This window comes from Melopsittacus undulatus, chromosome 5, assembly GCF_012275295.1.
Source record: "Melopsittacus undulatus isolate bMelUnd1 chromosome 5, bMelUnd1.mat.Z, whole genome shotgun sequence".
Taxonomy (NCBI): domain Eukaryota; kingdom Metazoa; phylum Chordata; class Aves; order Psittaciformes; family Psittaculidae; genus Melopsittacus; species Melopsittacus undulatus.
Genome location: NC_047531.1, coordinates 85204336 through 85227736, shown reverse-complemented (window position 1 = coordinate 85227736; position 23401 = coordinate 85204336). Strand labels below are relative to the sequence as shown.

General features: G+C 39.4%; 1 protein-coding gene across 1 annotated transcript in view; it reads left to right on the top strand.

Annotated features, from left to right (window-relative positions):
* The window catches only part of PIK3C2G (phosphatidylinositol-4-phosphate 3-kinase catalytic subunit type 2 gamma), a 185241-nt gene that overhangs the window by 152542 nt on the left and 9298 nt on the right, over positions 1-23401 (top strand). Inside the window, exons 31-32 of the mRNA XM_034063146.1 lie at positions 3326-3401; positions 10200-10294. Coding sequence (XP_033919037.1) covers positions 3326-3401; positions 10200-10294 — 171 coding nt within the window. The remainder of the gene's footprint in view (positions 1-3325; positions 3402-10199; positions 10295-23401) is intronic.

Genomic DNA, 23401 nt, shown 5'->3' with positions numbered 1-23401 from the left:
GAACCACAGCATTGTTCTAGAATGACTAATGTTTTACAGTCTAAAAGTAATCAAGTTTCATAAGAGCTTCCCATATTTCATTTGTATTTTGTTCACTGGCACTACTTGGGATTTGCAGAGATGAGAAAATAACTCCTGCAGTGCCTGTATGGAGGCACATAATACAGTGATACAAAGTGCACCAGAGGTATGTCGGTCCCATAAACTCCCACAACTCCTGTACTCCTGCAGTAAGCATCCTGCAGAGCCAAAATGGGGAGGGTTCAAAGTCGTGTCTTTTCCACTGCCCTTTCCTGAAGTTATAATAGCTCCAGCAAGGTCAGCTTTTTCTGGTTTCTTTCTTTCCTGCTGATTCTCCATCCTGTTAAAGTATAACAGGTGCATGGGTGTTCTTTGACCCCAAATCTACTCTAACAGAGCTGAAAAGAAAATGGAAAGCACAGGAGAAGCTGCTTTTTTCTTCTAATGAACTTAAATCTGGCTGTGTCACAAACAGCACAGTGCTTTTCTAGTTAGTCTCTGGAGAGCAGTAGACAAATTCTACCAAGCTACAATGGTGCAGGGCTGTGCCAGCTCCCTTAATGCCAGTGACATTGCTTGTTTCATTTGTATCCTAGTGTGAAGGTGGAATTTATCCCTTTTGAGTTTAATGGCTGAAAACAGGGCATGCATGAGTTCTAGCCACACCAGCACTGATGCACCCATACATACCTGGCTGCTCCCCAGCAGGCTAATGTTACAGAGTGACCTGGAAAAATATCACCATTGCATATTAAAGATTGTTGTCTTATTAGGTAAGAATGGAAAGGAGACGTTCCTAAAAACCCCTAAATGGGCAGTATATTAGGGGATTTCCATTTACCGATTTAAAAGTAAGAATTCCAGGGGTTCAAAGGGCAGGTGAGTGCTTGTGATCATCCTCAATGCCTGCCTATCTGCCAGGACTGTCATGGGGTCTCTGAGATTCCACCTATGGTCGAAGCTTTGTAACAATTGCTTGTTTAGAAGTGGACTCTTACCTACTTGAATACAGCACTTTACTCATTCGTCTGTTCAAAGCACTGATGTGACTGTTTCTTTTCAGCAGTGTAATTAGATGCACACTTAACTCTTCAGCACATGCTTCAGTCCCATTGACTGGGGTCCAATTGACTGGGGTCCAATTGACAATCCCATTGATTTAGGAATCATCAGACAGTTCAGCATGTGGTCTGTTCACAAAGGGGAACTTAAGAAGGTACTTGCACACTTTGATAGTGGAAGCCTAAAAGGTGGACTCCTGCAGCAGGCAAATTAACACAGGTCAGGAATAATTTACTCTGTTTTGAATAAAAGTCTGCAAAATGCTGATTGCCACAAGCATGTAGGAGATCTTCCCCATTGTTTTTGAAGCACGTTGCCCTGGATAGATGCTACTCATGCCCCAGTAACATGACCTATTCAGTTATATTTTTGTGTTCCATTTGTCAGCATTAGCCTTGCTGCTTCCCCAGGTGCTTCAATACCTGTTGAGTACAGTGGACACACAGTCAGGGAAAGCTTTGAAATCAGTACCATGGCAGCAGCAGTGTTGTGCTCATGCCTTATGTAAGATCTGCATTAATTCCATTTCTGTACTTAAACAAGTGTCATTTTTCCCAGTGTTGTCTCCTTTAGAAATCGGAACTATCACCTGAAACAATCTTTGCACCTCCTGTTTACAAACATCTGTGCTCATATCTTTCCATTTATTGCTCAAAGAGTAAGTGGAGAGGAAGCAGAACACCAGGCTGCTCAACGTGGAGTATTTTACTTCTCTTTCAAGTCAGTTAGTGTATCCTTCCTTCCACCTCCTGCCCACCTCTCTCAAGGTCTTTGAACTCAAAGGGCTACTAAAGTTTCTCTGATTATTTTTATGTTGTCAAAGACTGAGCTGCCAAAATACCCTCTTTAAACCCTAGAGAATTCCTGCACTTTGGACTTGTGCTGAAGGAGCAAATGCAGGTCCCACAGAGAATAACTCAGCTGTTTAAAGCCACTGAAAGCTGAAGCAGGTGTATGTGCTTTCTCCTGTAAACTATTTGCATGAGATGAGAGAATAATCAGTCATACTCAGAACAGACAGGTATATTGGCAGACCACTCCTAATAGCTTAAGGATTAACCTTATCTCTATGCTGAACATACGCATCTTGCTCCTCTGTCTTCTGTAACCCCATGTTAACTCCTCGCTGGCTGTATTTGTCACTAAAACCTTCCTTTTTTCCTTGCACAGAATCATGCCACATCTTGTCAAACTAAAACAAGACAAATGCTACATGAAGTACAGCTTGCCAATAAGAGACACTATTTTCCATGGCCTGGGAAAAAAACACAATGTGACATCTTAATGCTAGAATCTGAAAAGTCTCTTGTTCTACCCATTCATTATAGTGTCAGTCCAAGTAACATCAGTATGAATGTAGCAATTTTAGCAGTCTTAAAGAATGGCCATTCTGAAATACGGCTCTATGAAAAAAGCTAACAAAATACAGTTACTGTCCACCTTTGATTCAGAATCCTGCGTCCATTCCAGAATTCACCATTTTATTGCCTTGCACAGTACTCAAATCTGGGGATTTGGTTTATTGTTTTAATTCTCTGCAGCTGAATGTAACTACCCGTTATATATGTTCACTAGAGCAGCACAGGTCAGTACATAAAGAGAAAAGTTATAGTGCAGTACATAAGGTGGATTACTCTTTTAAAGAGGATGGCGAAATATGATCATCCCTTTCACTCCCTGTTGGTTTCTGATAGGAGTTAACACTCTGTGGAGCTTTTCAGTGTAAGTGTCCATTAAGCCTCCATGTGAAGGAGGCACTCACATTATCTAAGCCTCAGGGAGGCACACGTCAGGTCAGATGCTTGGGGTTGGTTCTGTGCCAAGGGCAAATTGCATGCTGACTGCACATTACACAGTAAAGATATTCCCCTGCATTTGTTTCAGATGGGCTGCTCTGTAAAAGTAGTTGCAGCTGCTAATACATATCTTGAGACACTGGAGATCAAGCAGGAATGCAAATGTGCCCATGTGGCACACTGCTGTTTGGAAGTGTGCTGACAGAAAGGGGCCAGATAGGCACCAATGCAGCATCCTTGTGCCAGTGCTAAGGGCCATTAATGTCTTCCCAGTGCCTGAGTAGACATCATTCTCTGGTATCCTTGCCCATGCTCAGAGAGGAAAGGCTGGCCTTTATTGCTGATATATACATTAGAAACCTATCAGAAATCTACTCAGAGATGAATAATTTAAGGCACAAAGCACAACATAAGATATTCCCTAAAGTATTCTTATTTTCTTTCAGAATGAGCTTGTACTTGGCTTCTTCCTGAATTGGTCCAAGAACACCTTGGCAGAAGATTCATCATCTGTGACCTTAGGTATGTGGGTTACCGATCATATCTGTTTTCTAATGACTTCTTAGAATAATACTAAATTATTAGAACACAAATATGAATTTCTCAATAATTTGAATAATAAATACTAAACATAGACACAAAGTGAGTCTAAAGTGTTTGGGTGACCTTTTTATTTAAGGATACCAAAACTAATTCCTGATTTCTCAGGGTTTCTGATAATGTGTTCCTAATGTGACCTGTAGCTTTCCTTCACTTTGCAATCTTCTTCTCAGCCTTGCTTCATTCCTTTTAGAGTAACATACCCATAAGCATAGTGAACATTTATTGACACAAACTGCAGCAGGTTTCTTGCTCTACAAAACAAAATCTTCAGAGAAGAATGTGGAAGAAAGTGTCTGAGTCATGATAAGGCCCAGTGGGTGCTCGAACAAGGGAAGAAAATAAGGGATGACTTCTAAAGTCATTGTCACAATAAGTGGACCAGGTAAATAACAGAACATTACATTAATGCCAAGGTTTACGTTATTAATGACAGTGGCAATTCAGTTCTTACTAAATGAGAACTTGCACTGTTCCCTTACCCTATCTAAATATTTAACCCATTTCCCTCTTCTGTCCAGCACCTAATTTAAGCTAATCTTTGGCATTATAGCATTAAGAACCGAAGTGTAAACCATGAAATATAGACTGTGAATGTTTATTGTCTTCCACTGCAGTAGTTCTGGACTGAAAATAATCATGTGTAGTCAGTTTTTAAGCAAAATAAATCTCATAAAGAAGCCTGCAGCTGCACTCTGCACCACAGCAGCTCAGCTGGTTGTTATGTGCTCCAAGTGATAGGATAGTTTCCAAGATCCACACTTGAGAAAGGAGTGCAAGTATCTGTGCATATTTAGTTTGCATGTCCATTAAGTTAATTTAATCTCTCTGCAGACAGGGGCTTCATTATCTCTTTTGCTGGGACCATTTTTTTGAATCCATCAAAACAAGATAAATCCCATTCTGGCTTCTAAACCTTTGGAAGATTCCCCTGTGCAGAGTTTATTTGATTAGGGCATGCCATTATCATATTAAATCCATTATGACTATTAGAAATTGCTAATGGTTGCTCTGACTTTTACAAGGGAACAAGGAGATAATGCAACAATGTCCTAGGTGTTAGGAATCTACAAGGCTAAATCTTGTAATAGAAAATCCAAACCAGAGTTCAAATGTAACGTGTAGTCTGGGTCTGTAGGCTGCCTCTCTCTGTAGATTCTTTAACCAAAGATGCAGACATGTGACAGTGAGCCAAGGCATAAGGGAGTTAAAGTCCCAGGTCTTCAGAAGGATTCTGACATTTCACTAATATTAAGGTGCCTAATTATTACAGAGAATCTGTGTGTAACAATCTTATGCAAAAGCATGAACTGAATTTGTAATAAAGTTGAGAATTGAGGCCTCCTAATTCCTACTGTGGTGTCCTGATCCAATATAGTCTGAAAGGTACACCTTTTGTTTTTGTTGTCAATGACATAAAAATCAGAGAGGAGGATAGATAAATGTAAGGATGTGTTTAGTGGGTATTTGATGAAAGCTGTGTGACAGGTAACCCAATCTGCTTGTTCACTCTACAGTTAGTGGAGGTGAAGGTCTGTTGTGGTTTAAGTCCAGTCAGTAAGTCAGTACCATGCAGCCATCTGCTCATTTCCCTCCCTTCTTCCCCCCAGCTCCTAGAGGGATGGGGAGGAGAATGGAAAGAATGTAACTCCCACAGGTTGAGATAAGAACAGTCCAGTAACTAAGGTATAACACAAACCACTGCTGCTGCCACCGATAATAATAGTGATAAGGGAAATAACAAGGGAAGAGAATACAACCACTTACCACCTGCTGACCAGTACCCAGATGACTGAACAGTGATCTAGCCCTTCTGGGTAACTGCCCCCAGTTCTACATCCTGGGCATGACATGCTGTGGTATGGAATACCTCTTTGGTTAGTTTGGGTCAGGTGTCCTGTCTCTGCTTCCTCCTGGCTTCCCTTCCTCCCTGGCAGAGCATGAGAATCAGAAAGTCCTTGGTCAGACTAAACATTACTGAGCAGCAACTAAAAACATTGGTGTTATAAGTGCTGTTCCCAGGCTGAAAGTCAAAACCACAGCACTGAACCAGCTACTAAGAAGGAGAAAAATGACTGCTACTGCTGAACCCAGGACAAGGTCACAACCTGGTTGGGGGAGATTAATATGTCTCTGTCCTCAAGACATATGGTTACAGAAGGAAGTTTCTTTTCCCCTGTGCAGGAACTCTGACTTTTAAAGTTTGGACACTTCAGTTCTAGACTGAAGCAAAACCTTTGTTTAACACAGTGGGAAAAATCAACCAACCAAAGAAAAACTAAAAAACCTAAAACGCTCTTTTTGGCCTAAAAACTCATCACTATCAATTATTGATAGAATACCAGTAGCACACAATGTCCAAATCAGGAACCAATGAGTTAGACTCTGTGAAAACAGAGAACACGAGTGATGGACTGAGTTACTGTAGCTGAGTCTCTTTGGTCTCTCAGCCTTTATGCAAGCAAATCATCTTACTCTCAGTGCGGATCAATATAAAATAAAATGAATGCCCAGTAGAAGCAGGTTATGAATTTTGATCAGACAGCATCTTTCTCTTGCACTGCTTAAATTTATAAATGTTGTAGGTAATTACACTTACTAAAGTAAAATAAAAATTAAAATTTATGAATTTGTACTGTGCTCCTAGCAATGAAGAGATTAAAAATCAGTGCTAAATTTACTTTGACAAGAATACTGATTCAGTACGCCCAGTGGGGTGAATTCTGAATTGTACTGAATATTATCAGCATTTCATTATACCAAGCTCACTACAGGGGAGTGAGAGCAGATATAAGGAATGATTTCACAAACAGCCTTCTATAAAGGCTCTTTAGAAAAAGGAAGAAAGAAAATGTATTAAAACCATTTTTATATCAATCTTGTTTATTTTTATTCTCTTGAGAGTCTATCTCCTGAAAATATGAGTAATTCAGAGTGTTTAGCCAAAGTTATGAAATCATGAAGTCTTTGCCCTTGGTTTTAACAGTGCACAACCCAGGTCCAGTTCTGGCATGTTTCATTAGTGCTCCATGTATTTCAAATGACTTCTGTCCATTTAGTGGAGTAGAGAAACTGGCTTTGTGTCCTTCTAAAGAGAAACAGGTATGGTGTGCCTCTCCATGCAGAATGTAATCTAAAGGTCTAATCAGAATCTGAGGGTGCACAACAATTTGAAAAGCTGAACTTCATAATGGCAGTGCTGTTATGCTTATTTAATTAACATTTTAACATTGCTTTGCAGTCCATGTGTGAAAAGCAGTGTATTATTAAGTAATAGTTTTCCTATTGATTTTGTCCGTCTTCTGTGTAGCATCTTCTTAACTTTTCACATCTTATGCATTGTGCAAAGTGTAGTGCAGATCTGATTTTAAAATGTTACTAATGAAAACATTGCACAAAGGATAGATTATAGAGCTCATAGTTCTCCATCATGTAAGAAAAGACCATCTAGATAAAGAAAATAACTTCATCCTTTGATGCAGGCTTTGAGCAACCTGGTCTAGTGGAAGATGTACCTGCCTACAGCAGGGGGCTTGGGACTAGGTGATCTTTAAAGTCCCTTCCAAACCATTATATGATTCTGTGATTCTAGACTACTCTGAAGATCATTCCACAGTAGAAATCTGAACAATAGCTGTCTTAATTTTGCCATTCCAAAAGGAGAAAGGACCCATAGTTTTCTAGTGTTTATGTTCCTTGATAAAAGAGATTATAAACTGGCACAGTGTTTGAGTTTTCCTGCAGTTTTCTGGCTGACTTCCACTGCAGAGTACTGGGACACACAGGCACAATTCATATAGAAAAATACTATGAGTGATCCAGGGTCCTCATTTGGCATTTGACAGCTTTTGCATTGACACCAGTGAGCAAAGAATCAGTCCCTGTGAGGGAAATCTTGCTTCAGCTGAAGTCAGTAGAGCTTTGTCCTCTGTCTACAACAGACTAGCATTTGGTCTTTGCCTATAATGGAGTGCAAGTAGAGCATGACAGTTCCTAAAAACGCAGGGTCTGAGCTCAAGTCCATCTGCCCATGCTGGGAAGTAATTATTGTATGTGTACTTTATTACAATTTGAAGCTAAAATCACCTACACTTCAAAAAGGCAATGATTTAGCGCTGAATGTGGGAAGACCTAAAATATAACAGTTGGGTATAGCTACCAGTAACTGTCATGTATAATGAAATACAAGCCATAGAAGTTTCTTCCAGTTATCAGATTCTCTGCACTCTGTTCCTTTCCCTTCCTTTTGTTTTTGAATTTATTTTTTCATTAGTACCCAATTTATTACATAGCAAGAGCAAATGTTTTCATAATAGTCATGCCCATAGTGTGTGGTTTAGACTTCATTTGACACACTCTATTAGAAATGCATTTTCCCCTCCCATGTTTTTCATTATTTTCAGCCTGGTCAGAAACTTATTTACATTTGGGTTTTTTCCTAAGGAAATGCCAAATTCCTTGACTGAATATGAGCACTCGCACTATAAAACTTAAGTAATGCAGAAAAAGGCATTGGTATTACTGGTGGGAGAGGAAAGGCACAGTGTTCAGCTGACTTCTAATGGTGTAATTTAGCCTCTGAAATCCACTGCTCTTGCTAAAGTGCCCAGGGTGACCCACTGCAATTCACAGAATTATCAGAGCCTCACACGTGTTTTGTGCCCATATGTTAAAACACTACTTCCCTTGTGTTACACTATGTTTAATGACCTAGGATCCTACATTTTCTGTTGCAAATTAAAACAAAAAAGGAACTCACTACTTTAAAAAAACACACAAACCATATATGGTAAAATGATGGCAGGAAGAAACAATTTCTGTGGGCTTTTTGTTACTCAATATTGTCTCGTTCATGGAGTTTTCATCCCCTATCTCTCCCTTCCTTTGTGTACAACAAGAAATGAACTAAAATATAGTCTGGCTAAGTGATTCTTTTAAGTTTCTAGAGGAGAATAACAAATGAACTGCACCTTAGTCTGCTAAGTCCCAGCTTAGTGATTTCTTTGTAAGGTCTCAATTCTTTCGGAGTCTGTTTCAGGCCCTTTTCTAATTAGGATGTGATTAAAAATGTAGTTTTGTAGTCCCTAAAGGGAAGAAATTGGATACGGATTTGTATTCTAAAATCCAGTTCAAACATCAGAAACTTGGAAGTGTTGATATCCAGGCTGCCTGGAAAAACTATATTATGGCAGTTGTATGTTTTAATTCATTTTAGTTCCTTAGGATAAATGACAATTGCAGTAGCTCTGTCAGAGAGTGCACAGGTGTCTGCTAAGGCAGACATGGGAATCCTGCCTGCTATTGAGGAGGAATAGTAGTGATACTCTCTAAAAAGCCTCTTCTTGCTAGTGCATAACCCTTGCTTGTGATGGTAGCTCTTTCATTATCATCCTTTCTCATTCATTCCTCTTCTTAAAAGATATGTTTCTATTTAAAGAATTAATAATGACTTTATTGTTCTCTCTCATGTCATTACCTCACCCTGCAGAGGGTTTAAGGCTGGTGTGTCAGTGGCAGATCCCAGTGTGCATGCAGGGGAGCAGGGCTTTTCTGTCTGAGATCTCCAGGTTAAGCTACTTCTTTAACAGGGAGGCAGATCCTGCTCATGAGATCACTATTGCGTTGTAAGGTTAGCAGGATGGAGTTCTTATTCCTCTCGGTATGGTGAATATATAATAACAGTTGTAACACAGCTTTGATCTAATTGAATGAAGCCCTGTTTGCATAAGTAAAACCAGTATAGTTCACACAGCAGTTTATGGACTGGTTTTGATGATGACCACATGTGGAGAACCTTAGGTCTCAAACCAAGTGGTACAAAATGGCTTATGTCCACCCTCCTCCTTGCTTAACACTGCAAAGTAAGAAGGTCAGATAGATATCGAGGAGAGGTTGTTGTGTTCCACATTACCTGGCATACTGTGGTGAAAGCCTTTCCCCTGCTGTCTCCTTGGGGCAGGTAATTCACACTACTTACCCAACTTCAACTGTCTCAGTGCCTCCAGCAGAAGGAAGGAACAGGATATGCTTAGTCATTTCTTCCACATTATAAGACTGATCTTTCTGGCTTGAAAACTGAAAAATGTTGGGTTGTGTTTTTTTCAGTAGGAACATAATCAAACTCTGTAAATGCATCTTAGTAGAAAATGTATGAAAGCAATGGGCTGCAAAGAAAAGCAGCCTGGAACAGGAAAAATACAGAATGAAGAAGGGAGAATTTATATATGACAGATATAAGTGTTGTTTCTATAACAGTTGTTTTGGAATTGGTCTGGAAGCCTGCTTTTTTTTTGCTTTTTTTTTTGCTTTTTTTTGCCTTTTTTGCCTTTTATTTTTAATTTCAGTTGGAGAAGAATAAAAGAAAACCAATGTTTTTAACGAGACACAAGACTTGCATCAATGCTGCCTCGTGTCGTGGATGATTGCCAGCCCTCTCCCTCCAATTATTTGTTACTCAAGCATAAATTTCCCACTGAAATTCAGATTGATGGCAATTAGAAAACAACAAAAACCAACTCTCTGTCAATGTATAAAAATTGAGCACTTCCTGTCAGACCACTTTCTTCCACCACACTCTTTATCCATGCTTTCTAATTGCAATAGTGCTTTAAGCACACAGTAGGTTCTTTCTATATGTTAGTTCCTGTGTAGTGCAGTATTTTACAGATGTACTTCTGCTAAGCTGTTAACTCTAAAACCAAACTATTTGGCCTTTTTTAGGTCCTCAGTCAACTGATCATAAGCCTGGAGTACAATTAGTCATATCCTATGAGAGCACCCGTCTGACAATAATGTTGAAACACATGAGGAATATTGTGAGTATTTTTATCCCAGTCTGTAACTTATAATAAGTCCTTGCATTTGCAGAGTGCTGTGAATACATTAATCCTCAAACACCCTTTGTGGGATATCTTAATTTTAACTCCAAATAATGACAGTGCTGTTCTGTCGTCATTTAACGCTTGTTTTCTTCCTTTGAGCTCGCTCAGTACAGGGTTGGCACAGATACAGAAACTGGGTTTCCTGAATGGTTGGTAATGGCCTTTTCCAGGCTACACAGAAAACCATTTTGTATCACTATTTTGGCCCTTTCAGCTGATGCATTTTGATACCAGACAGAAAAAGGCATCATGCAGCAGCATGACTTTTTGTAGGCTATCAGTCTGGCATTATTGATTGTGTATCCATACATTTCTCTCAAGTCCAGCATTACATCAATGCACAGGGAAGAGCTCAACAGAGTGGTGTACTTTAAGATGCAGTGTAATTTGGCAGGGTGATGCTCAGCTTTGTAAGATGCTCTATCACAAGGCTAAGTGGTAAATGCTGTTTGTTCCTGGAGCCAGACTATGAGAGAGGGAAGCTGGCAGCAGTCCTGAAGCATAAGACAGGTGAAACTGGCTCATGAGGATGTCTTGAGAGATGTAGCTGGTGCTGTGTGTGAGCTCTGGGCTGAAGCAGCACGTCTGCTGTTTCATAATGAGTTTGGCCACTTAGATGTGCTCATGAATTCCCAGTGGCTCAGGTCTCAACTAATGGCTGTAGCAAAAAGATCCTTCACTACCTTTGTCTAGCTAGAAGCTAAAAGCATTTATTAACTGTTGTGGGTTCTCATCGCATACACTGATGCCACCTCCATCCCAAACTGGATTGCAATTGCTTTCCCTAAATGGGGCCAAACTGGAGAGCTTATGTGAGCACCAGCCAGTAATGAAATGAGGCTGAATGTTTAATTAGTTGTATGAGACACATGAGGCTTACACAGCTCCAGCTGTTCTCTATTGGCCGCTTCAGCTCCTGATTTGCAATCCAAGCATGTTCATTTTGGTCTATAACATCCAATACATCTCTGTCCTGAGAGACTTGTCTTTTGTTTCATGTGTGCCACCTTGACAGGTAAGATCAGCCTCTACTGACAGGTCCAATTTATACAGACTTTACCTTCTGGATATGGTATAAAACCCTGTTGGTTTTTCTTTCCTGTTGTGCTTTTTACAGGTAAGTGAGTTTGATAAACATCTGTTAAAGTTCTAGTTGATGGGAGGGGTATATTCAAATGATTGCCATGCTGATGATGTCTCTGCAAGTCCAAGCAGGTGCTGTAGAGATGCATACAAACAGAGATACAGATGTCAGAAATAGTCTTTCTCCTTCTTTCCATCATTTAAAACCTATATGTTCATAACTGTGTTCTTTAACTTGGAAAGTTCCATCCATTTAATTAAATGGAAATAAATTACAGCATAGATAGCTGTGTTTAGCAAACATAAAATCTAGGGAATCATTATGGACAGGGAGAATACAGCCTTAGGTTACAGTGCCAGGCTTGAAAATAGGTGACTTAAATCCTACTTGCAGAGGAGTGGTAGGGTTCCAATTCAGTAAGACAAACAGTGGTTCACCACTCAAAAATAAGGTCATTGTTTTAGAACGCTAACTTAGGCAATCATGTTTTTAAATCCTGGGCTTCTAATTCCTTTTTCCATCTGGCTATCCATCTATCATCATCTGAGCTGAAATACGAAATAGTAGTGCTTTGGAGTACTGTGATACTGGATTACCTTCAGATTAGTAACCTAAAATATAAGGTTTTTTAGTTAGTAATCTTCTCAGCTTTCCAGTCATATAGAGCAATCTCTCTGGCATACGTTTTCCTTTTCTTATTCCTTTTCCTTTCCTTTTCCCTTTTCCTTTCCTTTTCCCTTTTCTTTTCACTTTCCTTTTCCTCCCTTTCCCCTTTTCCATTTTCCCCTTTCCCTTTTCCCTTTTTTTGGTTGAGTTGAACAGGGATTTTATAAATATGCCAAGATCATATCTTATTCAAGACATATTAAAGCTATTTCAGGTGTAGTCAGTCTTTTGCAGTGTCTCACTAATTACATTTTAGTGGTTCATCTGCACAGAGATTACTTTGCTATCTTGTTTTATTTCATAATTTATAGTAAATAATTTGTGTGCTGCTCTTCCCCATTTAATTTATCTCTTTTAGAGATCTTATGATATGTTCAGATGTGAAAATAATTGTAGCGGGCCAAAATAATCCCAAATGTAGCTTCACAGAACTGACAAGAATTGTGATAGAGACTTTCGATTCCTGCAAATAAATGTTATTGTTTGTATATTTACTTCTAAGGGGGTTAATAGGAGATCTACATCCTGCTGTGCAAATCCTGTATTAATGATGTTCATTGTCACATAGAGTTTTTAAAGGAGGAAATCAGAAGAGTACAATGCTGTCACTTTGTGGGACGTTTTCATAAAGGTAACCTCATTCATGTGGGATGTCAGAGACAAAAATGTTATAGCAGTAGAGAGTATTAGTCTGGTGCAGACAAGCCAGAGGTCTGTCTGATGTGGGTGCATGTGTGGACTCCACAGCGCAAGCATGTTTAATCTAATGCATCCACACGAGCCAATTTCCTTGCAGATCAACAGGTCACTCATCCCTAGATCTGCTTCAGAATACCCTCTCCCTTGCCACTGCAACATTCCAGTCAGGTGTTACTAAGGCCAGTCCTGCTTGAAGAAAACTCTATCAAAGGTTCTTCAAAGACCAACAGTAGAGAAGAATAGCCTTATAGATTCTGTGACTGGAAAGGACCATTAATCTAATCTAACATCCTGGAAAGCACAAGCTATATTTTGTCACTGAGAAAATTCTTTCATCTAGACCAGCAATATGGCCAAAGAGACTGAGCAGAGAAGTGTTAAGATTGCTTGTGAATGTTTGTCTACAGTTTAAGATTGGGTGCTCAATGAAGACGGGTTCTGTTAATAGACAATGCAATACTGGGCACGTCATGCATAGGCAGTACAGGCAGTATTGCCTTGATAAAGTGAAGCTGGGCTAGGAGAAAACCTTAGTGTAGGGATGAAAACCATAGGGGTTATATGGTGTGTCCAGGAGAGTTCACCCCTGAGGTCACAGAGGATGTGGCAGGTAGAGAGGATGAGACACAGGAGGCTTCTACAAACACAGTATCACAGTACAGGCAAAGTGCAGTAAGTGGTCTTAGGAGGAAGATACAGGAGAACCAGGGGAGGTTTGTTTTGGCATGTAAAAGGACTTGTTAGCTAAGAACAAAACCAGTCTGTTTGTGGCATCACAATACCCAGAAAGGCAGGAGTAGGAGGAAAAGGGGATTGCCAGGAAGAAAGCTTGAGAGTCTACCTTAAAAATGTAGGCTCCTAGTTCTATGTAAACCTGTGGAGGTGGATTTATGAAAGTTGAAAGATGCATAGGTTTTGAACTCAATCCTCAAGACTGGTTCCCTTCATCTGTATTAACCAATAAAGAATGGTGGATATCAAGACCATGCCAAATCATACACAGAGCAGACTATGTACTGGCTTAGTACTGCACAGCCAGAAGCAGCCAGGCTATGTACTGCTGCACTGCTGGGCTTGCTCATCTTCTCAAGAAGACACCAGAGGAAATAGAAATAGCCATTTCTGAAGCTCAGCAAAGGCTGGCTGATATATCTCTTTTTCTGCTTCACAGAGAGCCAGAAGGGAGCAGTGGTTCAGTACTGGCTCAGGAGGAAGTCTCCTTTGTCTGCTGACTTCACTGCCATGACTTCAGGCATGCCCTGTTTTTCTAGATAAGCAGCTAAACTTCCAATCCTTGCTGCTAAACATCATTGCCCATTACTTCTTGTGGACGGAATAACTCCTCAGGGTAGTGTGGAGGAGAAGCAAAGCCAACTTATCCTGAACCTCATGCCAATAGATGTGAAATGTTCCTAGAATTCAGGAGCATGTGTGGGTGATGAATTCACAACCAGTTTTATAGGGGCGAAATTTGCTGCAAGAAAAATAGACTCCTACACTACTTTCCAAAACTACTTCCAGCTTTCCTTTTAGGAAAGCTCTGAAGCTGTCATGTAGCACTCTTGGTGATTAATGATTTTGGGTTAGCTGATGTGTGGGTGACGGATTAGCAATCAGCTTTGGGCTTAGACATCCAGCCTCTTTCCATTTCATGTCCTACACCATCTGAGTACAAATGGCTTCCAAAAACGTTGTGAGACATGATGGCTTAAATGCGTTGTGAAGAAAGGTGATAGCCAAGCTTCCCCTAAACCATGGAGATGAAATCTGTGTCTAAGCCTGCAGGTGCAGGGCTGTAGGGAAGTTCCCATGTACAGCACAGGTTGATGCTCCACTGCCTTTGCTGGGTTTTGTCTCTAGATTGAGGTCAGTAAGGGATGGGGATTTTTGTTCAGTCTCATTTGGTTCCCATTATTCCCTTCCTTGGCTCACTAACTTTTATGCTTTATGAATATCATTATATAGATTAAAATGGAAAATATATTACCTGCCAGCAATGCAGTGCCTGCCAATTAAATAAAAGCCACATTATCCTTTCAGAATGAGTGTATCCTGCTTTCTTTACTATGGCACATGGATCACACAAGTATTGGGAGGAAGTTGCATAGGTAAACCAAGCCTGGTCAGTCATCCAGGGATGGAAAACAAGTGGAACAATTCTCTCTGAGCTGAACAAAAGTTATTCAGAAAGTATTGATGACAGAATGAAATCAGCAGCTTGGCTGATGGAGGAAGGTAACACATTCAGATGGAGTACTCTGTAGACTGGCAGAGAAAAACAGAGTAAAACACCATGGAAAGAAAGCTCTTGTGCTAACTCTAGTTTATCATAGACTCTGGATTTAATTATATATTCATAGAAAATGCTTTTGCATTAAAATTTAATGGAAATTAACTTAGATAGACTATGTTGGGGCTGTTCAGCTTGGAGAAGAGAAGGCTGCATGGAGACCTCATAGCAGCCTTCCAGTATCTGAAGGGGGCCTACAGGGATGCTGGAGAGGGACGCTTCACTAGGGACTGTAGTGATAGGACAAGGTGCAACAGGTTAAAACTTAAGCAGGGAAAGTTTAGATTGGATATAAGGAAGAAATTCTTTACTGTTAGGGTGGTGAGGCACTGGAATGGGTTGCCCAGGGAAGTTGTGAATGCTCCATCCCTGAAGGAATTCAGGGCCAGGTTGGATAAAGGCTTGGGTGCCATGGTTTAGTGTGAGGTGTCCCTGCCCATGGCAGGGGGGTTGGAACTGGATGATCTTGAGGTCCTTTCCAACCCTAACTATTCTATGATTCTATGTCCTCTTTTGGACTGAAATATAGCTGAACACCTGCAAACAAAGTGCACTACTACTCAGCAGTAGTTTAAATTAGAAAGGGATGAGGTCTGTTTCTCATGGCAGAGGGATTACTGTTGGATTCCAATATATTTGTTATGAAAGGTGTTTGACAAATTTCTGTTGTACAGAAAGTTGTGTTATTATTTCTTGTTAAACCCTTTAATCTGTCACAGTCATAATACTGCCTCAGCCCTAAATTCTAACTGCTAATTTTTAAATAAGTAATTCCCTGCATAGCTGATAGATGTTGAATAAGGGGAAAAAAACAAAACCCAAGAGTGAGTTCTGTTTAATAATGTGAGTGATCTGGTAGATGAAGGTGAACATAAATTAAACTTGCCACTGGTTGCAAATGAAGAAAACATTAAAAATAGGGTAGACAGCAAGATCAAGAGAATAAAAGTAACTTCCAACAGCCTTCAACCAGCTTGGATAAATGAGAAGTATTTCCTCAGGGAAATATAGATCTATATCTCACGGTAATGTGAAGATAAAACAAGCAAATTGTGAGACATGAGGTTGCTATGAGAGATGCCAATGAGATACCAGGCCAGATCCTGGTTTCATGGTGCAGAAAGAAAGTAGTTCATCTTTATAAGGCTTTGATAATAAAATATTTCTCTCAGGACTTTTATATTCTAAACTAGAATACAAGTTCAAAGAACAGTTCTTAGTAAGGTGGCTTGGGAGTGATTGATCCTTTAGGAGTGATTTATTGTTACTAAACTTAGTTAAGAACAGACTAACAAACACAAGTCAATTGTGCAGATATTTAAGGGAAAAGACAGCAAGGTTCAAGACGAGTTATTTAGAACACGGAGCAATGGGGTCAGTAGAAGTCATGGCAGGTAATCAAGGAACAGGAATTGCATGCATTGTATCATGAAATCCTTTCTTACAAAGGGAAATGGCAAGCTGTATAATAATCTAAAGGAAAGCAGAGGGAATTGCTGTACAGTTTGAGAAATTTAAAGCATTCTGGATCTGACATATATATATACTTCCTTAAATAATTAAGAAACTGAAAAGGAAAATAGGGTGAAGACACTGATAACAGTGTCACAGTTTATGTGTTTTTATATTCCCTTACTATCTGTGCCTAGGCAAGATAAGTGTATGTATGTGACAGAAAGATAGAAACAGAACAACAGCTTTTGCTTATGTTTATTTCTCAAAAGCTGTATTTTTCTCATGCCCTCGAGCAGGGAATGGTGTTAATCTGGAGTGATTTCAAAGGAAAAGTGAAATGGGGATTTGTCTTAAGTTTTTGTTCTCCCCTGTGCTTTGTTTGAGACAAGAAATGCCGAGATCCATGTGTCTTAAGGCCCAAACCAGATCAGTCTTATCTCAGCCAATGTCATAGAATCTGCGATTAACTGTTTATCTGAAATTAAGTGTTCCAAGCACAGTGATAAAGCAGGGTTGAGAGCAATGGAATTCACCTTCTTTTACAAGCTTGGTGGCAATTCTGGAATGAAAGTTTCAGAGACTTGTTCATGACATCTGCTCTCTGCATTCTCTGCTCTGCACCAACGTTACTTATCTGTAAAATAATGCAATTTTAAAGCATGACTGAACCTTGATTTCTTTCATCTATGAAAAACAGGAGAGTTTAAATGACTTAAAGATAGTAATACAGCATGTGGTTCAGGAATCTGGAACACATCCTGTCACTTCCTTCTCTTTTGGAAAGAGTCTTCGGTGTGGTTCTTGTTCAGATCTTTAACTGGGAATTGTACATATAATACGTTCATACTTCTGGTTATACAGTCTCCTTTTACATTATTCTTGCAGCCTTCATAGCTTTTGTACCCACATGGTGCTACATGGAGCACCCAGTAGTCTAGTGTTGGTGAAATATCAGAGGGGTAACAGAGCTCATGAACTAGGCTTAAGCTTTAAGTGAGCTGAGTAGGGACACAAGCCACTCTAAGATATCTTTGTTAATTCATGAACAGTAGTAAATGCACACAAAGCTGTGTCATTACTTGCTGGAGCTAAACTCCAGCATTCCTTGTCTGCTACTTCCAGTGGTCAGTAAAAGGAAAGAGGCTGTTTTACCTGTCAGTATAGTGATATGGCTTTACAGACCGCCCCATTTTATTTGGGACTGTGTCCATCTTAATATCTTAACTCTTTCTGGACCATCAAGACAATAAATCATTCTCTTGAACTGGGCACCAGAGCTACATCTCACTTCCTTTCTTCACCTTTCTGAAAGCGTTCAATTATGGTTTCAGAGTGCTATAGAAATAAAGACTTAACAGGGAAATCTTTATGACTTTTTGGGTGTCACAGGCCAGTTTTCACTTTATTTCCTTCATTTAAGCAAAGTTAGATGGCCTTTCCTCTAAGTGACTGAAGCAGATTGGAAGCATTTTGCATATTTCTTAGGAAACTCTGAATCTTTTGGGATCCAGCATACTTCCCCTCCTGTCTTTGTCTTTATAAGGAAAAAAAACCAGTTTTTGTTAAATATTTAATGTGTTCTTTTCAAAAATCTCACAGTCTATGTGCCTTGGCCTAATGGGAGTGCGATTCAGTTAGAAGCTAAGATACATACATATATGATATGATGGAATTCAGTTGCAAAATCACGGCTATTTCAAATACCATGAAATATCTTGCTTGACTTCTGATGACCACTCTAGGGTGGTGCCAGTTTCCTATAAAGCTTATGTTGCATTTCCAACTCCGTAAGCACCTTTTGTCATCTGAAGTGACATGAAGCAACAGTATTTGAGAAACTGGGTTCTAGTCTAGGTGCCTAAACTCTCATTTTGATCACAGGAGACTAAAGTCCTGGTTCATTTTCCTAAACACATAGGACATGACCTAACACATCCCATCTGTCCTTCAGCTGCCACTGCAGAAGAGGAGGGCCTGTATCATGTCTGACGGTTTATACAGGTATCTTAATCACCTTATATGTTTCAGATGTATTTCTAAAAGGCATAAATGCCTGCTCAAAAAATGCTTTCCAGGACTTACCTGAAACAAAATCTGTGTTGCCCTAAAATGCTGTATCTTTTTATTTCCCTGCATTAACTTGAGAGAACCTTCATTGCTCTTTTTGTTGCTTTGCCATTGACCTCCATGTCAGTGACCTCTATCACAGTGTGTCTTCTGTTTTTATGTATACACCCAGGTGCATGCAGAAGAAGGAAAGAAGTTAGGAATAGGAATCAACTTGCTCACAAAAAAGAAGGGGGGAATCAGGATGAGAAAATAGAATAAAATAAAACTTACCTTGCAGAGAAGCAGTTAAATGTTCTCAAATTTTAGGTGAAAAGAAGAAAAAAGCAGTTCTTGGCATAAAATACCTTATTAGTGCAATCACTTTTGGCTGGTTGCTTTTCTGTTTCGTCTTGCCAGTAGCAGACAGTGCAGAACGCACCATAGCGATGCAGTGGATAATCTTCTTGTGTAATTATTATTTAATTACTGCAGATGTGATTTTATTTTTAAGGTTTTTTAAGTCATTTGTAAATATGTTGTGATAGGAAAGCTAAGGGCTTGGTAGCAAAGTAGAATAGAGGTGTTCAAGACTTTCGGATATGAAGAGCTCAAAGGAAAGGTCTTCAGTCCCCTGGTAGGGTTTAGAAAATAACAACACAACCGCCTATTCACACAACAATCCTGTTTGTCCTGAAGGTTTATATATCTTATTAATCTGTTTTTGAAGGAGCCTCTTTGTAATATTGTCTTACTGCTATGATATACTTACTGTAATATTGTCTTACTGCTGATTATTTTCTCAGCTCTTTAAATTCAGAATTAGCCCAGAGGACGTTATCTTTTTCTAAGGCAGAGGCTATATTTGTTAATTAAGCTGCAGCCTACAAAGACAGGGTTTAGCCTTTCTCTGCTAAGTTACACAGCAACTCAGACAAAGTGAAGGGTGATGCAGCAGCAGTGATGGTTTTCCCACATTTTATACTAGTTTTAATTTAGTCAGGAGGCAGCAAGTAATTTACACAGATTTCTGGGGTGTGAGGCTGATTTCATCTGTGGATCTTTTTCTAATCCTCCTTTATTGGATAATAATCAAATCCGCCTCATGTCTACACTTTATATTAACATTTTGCTTTGTTAAGAGCAAAGGAAGGTTTCATCTAACCATTTGCTATAGTCATAAGAGTTTTAAAGATGTAAGGATATTAAACATTAAGGAATATTTTGTAGTCCTTTCACTATGTAGAATATAAATTCTCATGGTGGTGCATGGAAAGGGAAGAAAAATGGAGAGAAACTGATGACATGATTGAAATTTGAGGCATTAGTCCCCAAAAACATTTGGTGTGTTTTAGGAAGAGGAGCAATTTAAAAAGTTTTAGGATAAATGATACCTAAAGTGATTTTTAAAAAACATAAACTTTTTCTTAAAATTCATATGAGTGAGGCCCAATATTCATATTAGCTGCTAAATTGCAATGTTTAATATATGGCAAATGTTGAAATAGTTAGGCCTTTCATAATGCTAACAAAGAATCCATTCTTAAGGAGAGCTGTTGATGGTTACTAATGATCAAGGGAGTAAAGTCATTAAGATAATGTAAGTCTTGTGGAAAATGTGATTGAATTTCAGCCATTGTTTCCCAGCTACAGCTAGTATATTTGACATTAAATTAGACAGGACACAACCTATCTGTGTGGGTTTCTGTAAGTAAATATCAATATCTTGGTTTGGAAGGTAAAATTGGAATGAAAAGTGTAACACAGCCATAATAGATGTGTGTCTCTATGAGTTTTTCAGTGCTGAATTACGGATGCGGAGAGAAGTAAATGCAGAGTCTTATTTCCTCTCCTTCACTTCCCTTCATTCGTAAATATTTTCATCACCTTCTGCCTGACTTTAGAGGAAAATGACATTTCAACAAATAAACTGCTTTTTCAAACATATATATAAGCAGTAGCAACTGAGTTCTTTAAAAACATTCGTTATTATCAAGGTCAAGTAGGCAGGTCATTCTCTGAGGAAATGGCTTAGTTGTGACTTGTTTGTATTTGAAGTAGCACAAGGAGTCAGCTTCTCAATTCAACTCAATGTTTTTTATTGCAGATCACAATCACATGGTTTCTTTTCCCCATAGGCAAAACAGGAAGAGCTATGGCATGTCTGTTGAGAACTTGGGTTTATAACTTTTCAGCCTTACAGTTCTTTATAGCTTGAATTTACTCACAAGCATATGCAATTGAAGATTTAAGACAGTAATTTAAATTGGGAGTAAATTCTTTATTTGTGTGTTAATGAAATGACTATAGAATTAAACATAAATAAATACAATCTAAAACTCTGTGGCTTTTCTGTTTTCTTGATCACAAGTCCATTCAAGCTATAAAGACTTTGCAGAGCAGTTAAAATGCAAAATGGCATTCCCAAGGTACCCTTTGATTTTGTTCTGGCCTGGACTGTGAACAGAAATCAGTAATTTCTGAGCCATTAATAACAGTAACAGAGGTTTTTACTGGATTTCAGAGTTACTCATAAGCCCACTAGAAATCTTTACTCCATGTTTATAATGGATGCACCAGAACAGGTATTCTTTGGTGCAAATGAGGCTGGCATTTAGGTCAGGTATTCTTCATGTTTACCTAAGTTTACAAATGTGCCAATGCAGACTGAGTTAGAAGCAAGAAGATAATCCAAGGGTTTTGTTCACTAAATGTGACACTGTAATATGACAGAAGGCATAATCTTTAGAGCAAAAAGAAATGAAAATGAACATGAGCTAACTTCAGTGTGTGCTTACAGCCTGGAAACCAACCATATCCTGGGCTGCATCCAAAGGAGCCGTGACCAGCAGGGCGAAGGAGGTGATCCTGCCCCTCTGCTCTGTTCTTGTGAGACCCCACTTGGAGTATTGTGTGCAGTTCTGGTGTTCTCAACATAAAAAGGACATGGAACTGTTGGAACAAGTCCAGAGGAGGCCACGAGGATGATCAGAGACTGGAGCACCTCCTGTATGAAGACAGGCTGAGAAAGTTGGGGCTGTTCAGCCTGGAGAAGAGAAGGCTGCATGGAGACCTCATAGCAGCCTTCCAGTATCTGAAGGGGGCCTATGGGACTCTTCACTAGGGTCTGTAGTGATAGGACAAGGGGTAACAGGTTAAAACTGAAGCAGGGGAAGTTTAGATTAGATATAAGGAAGCAGTTCTTTACTGTTAGGGTGGTGAGGTACTGGAATGGGTTGCCCAGGGAGGTTGTGAATGCTCCATCCCTGAAGGAATTCAAGGCCAGGTTGGATGAAGCCTTGGGTGATACGGTTTAGTGTGAGGTGACCCTGCCCATGGCAGGGCGGTTGGAACTTGATGATCTTAAGGTCCTTTCCAACCCTAACTATTCTATGATTCTATGTATTTAGCTACATTCAAAGGGATAGCAAGTAGTTTTCTCTCTGTGTTTCATATGGCCACAGCACATGAAGTCCCTACTTAGGTTTTGGGAGGAGTCTGCTCATGGAGAAAGGTTAGTTGACTGAAGGCTAGATAATATGCCAGCATTGCTAGCAGGGAAACAGGAGCAAGTCAAAGGCATATTGACAATTTTATCTGGGGTTTTTTTCCTATTCATCACATGTGCTTCTGGATACCCCATCCTGTCAACAATCACAAGGCAATCAGCTTGGATTCTTTCCCTGGAAGGTGAATGTCACATTGAGCCTGCTTCAGATGCAAACAACGATTCCTTGATCTGTGCCTTTGTTGTCTTGAGGTGCACAGTGGGACACAGCACTTGTGATTTGCCCTGTCCTATCTGGCAGCTGAAATGGGAGCAGAATCAGATGGATGCAGCCATCCTGTTACCACTGTAGCCCATTACTTACCAGATGGGTTCCTCATCCCTGTATTTAAGGCTACATTTATTTCTCCTCCCTGATTTTTAAAAGGGTGTTCAATTTACTGTTATTTGTAGTCCTTGGTTGAAGCTTTAGTATCTTCCTCGATCAATAGAGATGGACTTTCAAATGGACAATGTAAACTAAAAATCTTGTGTTAACAGTGTCATACTCTGTCCTAGGAAAATATCTGTTAGTTTCACTGAAATTTAATGACATTCTTACTTTCACCATTGAATCTTATGCACATTTTAAATCATATGGACTTTGGAGAGCTTAGTATAGATAACATCAATAGTTCACATGGCGCTGACATTATGTAATGATTTGAGTAGTGCATCCTTTGATGCTGTGTAGTGTTAACAATAGCAGTAATAAGCTTTAACAGTTGACCACATCATCTGCCTTGAAGGATTATTTCAGATAACGAAACCCAGAGATTTGTTGTGCAAGAACTGATTGCTCACACACACAAGCACTGTTTTTCTTCCCATAGACAAGTTATTTATTGCTAGGACACCAGCAGTTTCTCCTGTCACAGGGGTATGTTGTTGATGATGCCTGGAGACAACCACATATTTCTAGACACATACTGTGAATAATCAAAATCCAAGAGATTATTCTGAGCCAGGTAAAATTACAATGGGAAATATAGATGCAACCGCATGTGTAATGCTCTGGGTTCTTCAGTTCCAAACATTTTAAGATCACTTCTTTTTGCCTGTATTTTCATTTACATCCTGTCACTGGATTGCCTGTGAGCTCTCAGGTAAACTTGCCTCATTAAAATGCTGATAATACAATTTCAATTGCTGATATTTAATATGCCCTATTTTATGCTTTCTGATTGCATACTATGTTACCAACACAAAGGTTTCTGGTTAATTATAAGCTAAGGACTAAGTGGCATATGCTGG